The sequence below is a fragment of the Macaca mulatta genome, chromosome X, assembly GCF_049350105.2.
Source record: "Macaca mulatta isolate MMU2019108-1 chromosome X, T2T-MMU8v2.0, whole genome shotgun sequence".
Taxonomy (NCBI): Eukaryota; Metazoa; Chordata; class Mammalia; order Primates; family Cercopithecidae; genus Macaca; species Macaca mulatta.
Window position 1 is genome coordinate 110,986,617 of NC_133426.1, and position 8,695 is coordinate 110,995,311.

Consider the following 8,695-nt stretch of genomic DNA (forward strand, 5'->3'; position numbering starts at 1 on the left):
TCACCCCTTCCCATCCCGCACATTTATATGTTCCCAGTGGGGCAGGGTGGAGGGTTGAGGATGGGGTAGGGGGAAATGTGGAAGGAAAATGTATGGGTCAATGTAAATCCATCACGGGCACTTGGCAAGCTCTGTGATGTGCAGGACATACGGATGGTGACTCAGGGATATTACCTGATGAGAAGAGGCCTCTTCACCATTCTACTCAAATTGCATTCCCTTAGCAATTCCCATCCGTATTCTACTGACCCCAATTGGCATCCAAAACCAACGTACTGTTAAGTCACATCTTTATTGAAAATACTACCATCATGTGGCCTACAAAAATAACAGGGCATTCGTCAACTTTGTTCATCTATCCATTTCATTTAACAAGTATCTAACGAATTACTTGATGCTGTGCTGTGCACAATTTCTATCTGGCAGGAAAGAACTTTGGAAAAACTGTCATGAAGACCTTACTTTAGAAAAAGGGACCTGCATAATAACTATTGATGACAGGGGCCCATGTGATGCGTACAGGAGCCAGGCCAATACGAGGCACAGGTGGCCTGGGTGGCATAGGTGCCATAGGTGGCCTGGGTGGCACAGGTGCCATGGGTGGCCTGGGTGGCATAGGCACCATGGGTGGCCCGGGTGGCACAGGTGCCATGGGTGGCCTGGGTGGCATACGCACCATGGGTGGCCTGGGTTGCATAGGGACCACGGGTGGCCTGGGTGGCCCAGGTGCCATGGGTGGCCCGGGTGGCATAGGTGCCATGGGTGGCCTGGGTTGCATAGGGACCATGGGTGGCCTGGGTGGCATAGGTGGCACAGGTGGTCTTGGTAGTTGTGGCACCAGATGAACACACAAGGCAGGATCCAGAGAAGGAGTGGCATTATAGGGGCCACCCAAGAACACCTCCGCAGGGCGGGCCAGGGCGGCGGCAGCAATGTTTCTCAACATGAGCACCCTCTGATTTCGTTTCCACTTGGCTCTTCTGTTCTGAAACCAAACCTTCAGAGGGGAAAAATGAATTGGTTTAGTATTTTGAACAGCTAACGTCATAATAGAAAAAAACATGACATGCAATTCTATATGCCATTGAGACTTTAAACTGCAACAGGTGAAGCTATTTTCTTATTGATGAAATATCTTAGAGGAGTGAGGGAGGGGCGGGCTCAGATGTGCTAGTGGTCACCCCTGCTTAAACATAACCAAAGCCAACAGACGGCAAATTTTGGTATGGGCCCATATTGGGTCTGTATTCTCAATACTGATTTCATAAAATAAGTATACTATATTTGCAAAGAAAAGGAGGGGAGTGTCTACTAAAAGTGTCTTTAGGGAAATTCATGCTGTAGAATTTGGAAATAGATGAGAATATTGTCTTTTTTCCTTCTTTGTATTTTCTGGCTCTTTCTTCCTTCAGAAATCCATTGAGAGGCCTATGTAAACCCTGGGAGGGAAAAAAAGCAGGTCAACAAACCTTTTTTCTTTTCCTCTGAGTTTACCTTGCTTCCCTGAGAAGGCAGAGGATACGTCATCCCAACCTGAGGCTAGGCCTGTGGCACATCAGGACTCCAGCATTCAGTGGTCTGCTTTGTTGGACTGCTTTTCCAGACATCACACCCACAGGCGTGCAGTGCATTTCCATCACCGCACTCACACACACACCCTGAGGCAAAGCTAATAAGCCCATTCTAACTTTTTTTTTTTTTTTTTTGCAAATACTTCCTTGATGCAGCTATGGTCTTCTGTAATTTTAAACAGTCAACTTTTGATCTCGTGACCTGCAAAATTAGTCGTTACTGCCTGAGTAAATGAAAAGGTATTTTAAATCAACACAGGTAAGAATCTTGCCTGAATCGAGACACCCCCCCCAATCAATCAAATTCCAGAAAACCCACCTTTTCAAAATAATACCACCAAAAAGAATAAAACATCTAAGATGTTTTTTCTAAGGTGTTTACAAAAAGTGAACAATCTCTTATGCATTTGGTAGTTTCATAAAGTTGAATTTGTGTGACATCTGCAATGCATGTGTTTGACTGTATACAATTCTTCTCTAAGCTTTCCATCCTTCTTAGGTAAGGGGACTTTATTCAAATTCTTCTTTCTTTTCCTTGTTTCATTTTTTTTTAATTTATTTATTATTATTATACTTTATACCTGATGCAAATGACGAGTTGATGGGTGCAGCACAGCAACATGGCACAAGTATACATATGTAACAAACCTGCACGTTATGCACATGTACCCTTGTTTCATTTTTTAAAGACAGTTTTCCAAAGCTTAGGAATGTTTCCCCCATTACCACTTCATTGCAATACGTTAGCAATGTTTTCAGGCTGACATCAAAATCTTCCAAAAAAATTAAAACTTAGGTCCGCCACTCTCTACTTAAGTACTGTGTTCTGTGTGTGAATTACTCCTTCATCCCAATGCCTAAATATAAATTCACTCATTTAGCTAAGTGCTTGTGCTTGGTTTTAAATATTTTAAATAATTTAGTACAGTTGAACTTTCTTATAAAACTCAGTTCTTCTGTGCATTAATTTGACTACTTCCGAGGTCAGATTGAGCCCTGAACATGACTCCATATAGAAGTAATCCTTTAGGGAAAACTAACATTCTCCCTAGAGAATACCAGTGTTAGAAGAAGGTTAATCTTATTTATTGGAATATATGTATGTATGTATGTGTATACATGTGCATATATGTGTATGTAAATGTATATATGTACATACACATGTGCATACACTATATGGAAGGAAAGACAGATACAGATAGATAGAGATAGGAGAACAGTCATTTTTTTCTTTAGAAAATCATATTTCCTCTGTTAACGAGCAATTTCCATAATCTGAAGTTTACATATCCTATTTTCTACCACCAAAGCCCCTACTGTTCAAAACTTATTTGCCAACCATGGAAAAGACAACAAAAAACACAAACTTGAGAATGTCCAGGACAAAACCTAAAGCATGCTTTAGAATGGCTGTCCTGCCAAATTGCTTTTTCAAGATTTACTGACCTGCACTCTGTCTTCAGTCAAATTCAGGCGTGCTGCAAGTCTTTCTCTTAGGGAAGAAAATTACAAATATTCAGTATTTGGAGTTGTGGATAAAATGAAATATGAATGTGGCTGGGTGCAGTGGCTTACGCCAGTAATCCCAGCACTTTGGGAGGCCGAAGACGGTGCTGAGGTCAGGAGTTCGAGACCAGCCTTGCCAGCATGGTGAAACCCTGTCTCTACTAAAAATACAAAAATTAGCCAGGCATGGTAGTGCATGCCTTTAATCTCAGCTACTCGGGAGGCTGAGGCAGGAGAATCGTTTGATCCCGGGAGGCGGAGGTTGCAGCCAGGAGAGATCACGCCACTGCTCTCCAGCCTGGGCCACAGAGTGAGACTCCGTCTCAAAAAAAAAAAAATAAATAAAAATAAAAATACATATATATATATGTGTGTGTGTGTGTGTGTGTGTGTGTGTGTGTGTATGAATGTACATTATTTCTATCCCCCACCTCCCAATGCAGTTTTCCCCCACCTCCCAGTGCACCTCCCTAATACGGTTGGGACTCGCTTTAGGGAAGTTTTTCCCATGAACGACTTTGCTGTTAAATAAGATAGAAAAAGGGAATATATGTAAAAGCGCCCGATGGTTTGTTAGCTGAATATGACTCAATTCTTATGTTTGTAAAACAGCAGACAACAACCCTGGAAATCTTTCCTTGGGAAGTCCGTCCGTGAAAAAAAAAAAAATGGAATGCCAAAACACCTTTAAAGCGCTGTATTGAACCACAGTATTTCTGTTTATTGTAAAAGGGAGAGGTGAACTCTCAGGGAGTGAACTCCAAACCACATCGGCCAAGCACGCCCTCGGGAAATTCTTTCTTGCTCTTTGCCGGGCGAAGGCTAAGTACAACGAAGCCAGAAAGGTCCCCTAAATCCTACTCTGACCTGTCCAGGTGACCCCTGCCCCCAATTCCAGCCTGGCCAGAAAAGGCCTGCCCCTTCGTACACTACGGGGGCCGGTACGAGGAGGGCTCCGAAGAGGCTAGCGAAGGAAAGGGGTCTCTGGCTACCGAAAGCTCAAAAGTCCGCCTCCTGGTTGTAAAAGTGCGCTCCACGTGGCAGGGCGGTTACTAGAGCGAAAAGAGTGAGGCGCTCGCCACGCGCGCACAAGGTAAATGGCGCTTAAAAACTCAATACTATTTTAATGCAATATTAAAACGTATCAAAATTAATGCAAAAACAACCCATGATGAGCAAACTGCCAAAATTTTAAATAAAGGCGGGATCGGACCCTGCCTGACTCGCTTTACCCTAGTCCCGCCCCAGTCTTTTACATCCTCCGCGCCCCGCCCCCCACATCCCTCAAAAAGCAAGGGCGGAGCCAGCGCCCGTGAGCCCCGTACGTGGCTTTTGGCTCGGGAGGAGAGTGAAAGGGTCTCGGGATGAACTGGGCGCCTCCGGGGCAGGCCACTTACCGCGCCACAACGTCGGGGTATTGAGCTTCATCGAAAAAGTTCTCCAGCTCCTGCAGCTGAAACTGGGTGAACGCGGTGCGGCGGCGGCGTTTCCTCTCTGGGGGCTGTGGCCCCTCAGCGGTTTGTGGCCCCTCCGCCGGCTGTGGCCCTTCCACGGTTGCCTGGGGCGGCTCCTCCTGCTCTTGCTTCGGCTCGAGCAGGGGCGGCTCCTCCTGCTGTTGCTCCGGCTCGGGCAGGGGCGGCTCCTCCTGCTGTTGCTCCGGCTCGTGGCCACCGCCACCCTCACGGTCTTGGTCGTCCGAGGGGACGAACCCCACCGTGCCAACGTTGTTTTCTGCTTCTGCTCCGTACTCAGGTTCGGACCGTGCATTCTCCTCGTCCTCTCCTCCCCTTGCCATCAGCGAGGTCACGGTAAGTTTCTCATCTGGGAAGGGAGGAAAGCACAAGAGAGACCCCAGGGCGTTGGAGCCCACGGCGCGAGGGCTGGAGGAGGCAGGGGACCCGCTATGGAAGAGCAACTGCGACAGCCGCGCAGCGTCCCGTCTGCTCGCCTCTCCCAGGGAAAAATTCCTCTTTTGGAGTTCGCGAAAGCTCCTGTCCCTGTCCAAGCACTAACCATTCACTTCCTCTATGTCCTCGCCGACTGCCAGGCTGCGGTAGCCCATATCACTGTTGGTGTACTCGCGAAGAGACTCCATGCTTCAAGTGCTGTCGATAAAGCCGTGCACTTCTGCAGACTCTGCGCGGGCTCCGCGGCGATCCCGGGGTTGGAACTGGCTCTGGGACCAATGGCTCGGGCGAGCGCTTTTCTGGCGCCGGGACCTCTTTCTGGCGCCGTCTGGCACTTGCGCGCCCTATATAGCGGTACGGTGCCTTCCGCAGGTTCAAAGCGTACGCACACGCGTCGGTTAAACGCCCCCTATTAGCATTCACAGTACATCTAGTTGTGAGTGCGACCCCGTGGGGACGCATTCGTGTCCAGGGCGTACAAAAAATAGGGCGAGCGTGCGCAAGCATGGTGCAGGTAGTGAGCATGCTGTGCGGGGAACAGTAGCTCCAAGTGGTCGCTTAACTAACTACTTCCAACTTGAGCGGAGACCGGGATTGGAAAAAGCGACTGGGTTGTGAAAGCCGATTTGGGGGCGAGGGGGTGGGTTGAGACCTCACACTAGCTTGTGGAGAGGTATTTTGGCAGTGTTCCTCCGCCCAACCCTCTTTACCTCGCAGCACTTGGGTGGAGCAATGCCCTTTGCTTCCCCCACGGAAAAGACCCAGAGATGGCGTTGAAGAAAGCGCGGAGCGTTCAGCAGCCCAAACATGCAAAAGTGAACTTGTTAGTCTACCATGCAGTTGGGTTCTGAGAACGACTCTCCCCTACTAGAAATTGGTGACAAATGGATAGGACTATCTAGTTCTGTACAGTTCGCGCCAAAGTCAGGATAGTGATAAGGTGCAATGATTGGCTAGAAGGCTGCTTGCTCTGGATTTTTGAATTCAGAACCCACCGTGCATTCCGGGAGCGGGAATTTGGGGCTGAGTTTGAAGAGCAGTCCGCTGCTCAGGTGCACGCTGCAAGAAACCCAACGTGCTTTTTGAGAAAGCTCCAAAGACTTAAGATTTTCAGTAATGAACTTATGTCAGAGTGCAAGTATAGAAATCTGCTAAGTGCGTAGTGCATCCAAGAATGCTTACACTACAGGGGCCCCGTCTTTTGATGCGCGGTACTTGCAACGTCTGCTGTGCTAGGTTGCTGTGCTTCTTATTGCAGCGCACTTTGCAGAAGCCCGTTCTGCAGGCTCCTAAAGCGCGCGTATTCCCCGGGCTTGTGCTGTGGACCTGGGAGAGTTCCCGCCTTCCCCACTACCCGTTCTCCCTCCCCCCCTCCGCTTTTCTGGAACTGTCTTCCTGAATTCTTGCTCCCCAGTGATGTATCACATTTAAAAGGCCGGGCTATGATTGAAGGCTATATGGTTCTCCCTCCAATAAGTGTTTGCAGGTTCCCCAGGACGTGTTAATATCCGTAATATTATAAAAATAGCTCTGTAGACTGTTACTAGGGAGGCTGAGGTGGAAGGATCGCTTGAGCCCGGGACGTCAAGGCTGCAGTGAGCCATGATCAGGATACTGCACTCCAGCCTGGACGACAGTAGACCCTGTCTCAAAAAATAAAAATAATTAAAAAAATTTTTTTAAAAGCCTGCTAATAATGGGCCCTATGCTTGGCACTGTACATGATTTATCTTACTTTCACCTTGATAACCACCATTATCATCCCCCATTTTTTAAAAAAATACAGAAGACTGGGCCCCAAAGAGCCAGGCAACTTGCCATTGGCAATACATGCCAGTTTTAACTACAAAATGTGTGCACTTTTCACTATATTATGGCTGTCTTAATTCAAACGAGTAAATAATAGTGGGATTTCAGGTAAGAGTAGGAGGAGGTGGCGTTTGGGGGAGACATAACCTTTACAATTCCTGGGTGTGAGGGGTCTTCCCCTTCTTTTGCACACTAGTTCAGGCCTCTTCCCCTTGCTCCAGGGCCTCGGCTGGATGTCCCTAAACCACAGGGTTGGGATCCAGCACTTCTGGGTTCCCCCAGCCCACCACTTCACGTTTGCTCAATACGGAGAGGATATTAACAGGACAGGATACTGCATGCATTAGTTGCTGAGCTGGTGTCTGGAAGACCTGGTCAGGAGGGAGAGGTAATGAGGCTCACCCTCACTCTCACCCTCATGTCGGGGCCACATTATGACTTTCGTGGGTCCTAGGCATTTTTGCCTTCCTGGGCCCCTTCCTCCATTAAGAAAAAAAATTATATTTTACAGCTGTGTTGGTATAAGGATGAATATAATTTGGGATGGATTATATTAATTTTTTTCTTATGATTTTAAAAGAAATTAAGATCTTTTCTTTTCTTTTCTTTTCCTGAGACAGAGCCTCGGTCTGTCGCCCAGGCTGGAGTGCAGTGATGCCCTCAGGGCTCAGGGCAGCTTTTATCTTCCCCGCTCAAGCGATCCTCCCAAATAGCTTGTACTACAGGCACGCCGGACACTGCTCTCGGCAAATTTTTTTTTTGTTGTTTTTAGTAGAGACGAGCTCTCTCTATGTAGTTCAGGCTGGTCTCTAACGCCTGGGCTCAAGCGGTCCTGCCTCCTTGGCCTCCCAAAGTGCTGGGATTACAGGCGTGAGCCACCGCGCCCAGTCAGTTAAGACATTTTCACAGTCCCCTAAAAGTGCGATGGGCCTAGGGCACTTCGACTACAGTGTCTAATTAATAAGTCCTCCTGCCTCATATTCACTTGCAAAAAGATTTCAAGGGTTACAACCCCACAGCCTTTCTGATTTTAAGCAAGACCCTCCTAAGGCTGGCTCCTGCTGAGTCTGCAGGCCTTCTTCTCTTTGGGCTCCATACCTGGCGAACAATTTTTGCCTGGTGTGTTATATCACACAAGAAATCCGTACAGGGTTTAATCAAGGTGTGCAGTAGCCTACCTAGTATAATTGGTAACAGTATGGATGTGTTCTGTCACATCTTAGATTTCCATGGTTTACCAATGTTTTCTAAACCTCAGTCATTCAAGTGTCCCTTTGCAAGTTTTGTCGTATCTGGGTACCAGAGAGGACGATATTTACTTAACACGCTTACTTAAATTGATTTACTTTTTGAAAACCTTAAATACCTAATTAAATCTCATCCTAGGCAAAAATAGCTATGAATTCAAGATTTATGAACGCCAGATTTACATATACCAGATTTATGTCAAGCACAGCAATAGTTGAGAAGCAGGGACCCTGAAGCCAGACTGCTGGCTTTGCTTGCCGTTTGCTAAATAAGTAACTTGGTGGGTTGCATAATCTCCTTGTGCCTTAGTTTTCTCATCTGTAAAATGGGAATAATGGAAAGCACCTACTTCATGGAATTGTTGTGAGGATTAATTGAAATGATAATAGCTAACACTTAGCTAATTCTTACTATTCGATATATACTGTTAATATGTACAAAGCGCTGTTCAAAGTAAGATTAAATATTAACACATTTAACCCTCATAACCTTATGGAGGTAAATACTCTTATCCGCATTTTACAGATGATGTTATTGAGTCGCAGAGAGGTTAATTTACCTAAAGGCATGCAGGTTGTAAGTAATGGACCTTGGATTTGAGCTAGCTTCTTAGAATGATGCTTTGTAGAGAGAACATGCTGTGGAATGGTAACT

General features: G+C 46.7%; 1 protein-coding gene across 1 annotated transcript; it reads right to left on the reverse strand.

Annotated features, from left to right (window-relative positions):
- Positions 1-273: 273 nt before the first annotated feature.
- Positions 274-5,280, reverse strand: ESX1 (ESX homeobox 1). The gene is made up of 4 exons (XM_001092145.5): positions 5,091-5,280; positions 4,475-4,898; positions 3,018-3,063; positions 274-997 (listed from the first exon to the last, which is right to left on the reverse strand). Exons 1-4 carry the CDS (start codon positions 5,170-5,172, stop codon positions 464-466), a joined length of 1,086 nt encoding a protein of 361 aa, XP_001092145.1. The 5' UTR covers positions 5,173-5,280; the 3' UTR covers positions 274-463.
- Between the last annotated feature and the right edge of the window lie 3,415 nt (positions 5,281-8,695).

Excerpts from the sequence above, each read along its gene's own strand:
- ESX1 (XM_001092145.5), bottom strand. The coding sequence starts at position 5,172 with ATGGAGTCTCTTCGCGAGTACACCAACAGTGATATGGGCTACCGCAGC. Across the intron at positions 4,899-5,090 it reads GGACATAGAGGAAGTGAATG|ATGAGAAACTTACCGTGACC; the intron begins GTTAGTGCTTGG and ends CTCCCTTCCCAG. Across the intron at positions 998-3,017 it reads TGACTGAAGACAGAGTGCAG|GTTTGGTTTCAGAACAGAAG; the intron begins GTCAGTAAATCT and ends TCCCCTCTGAAG.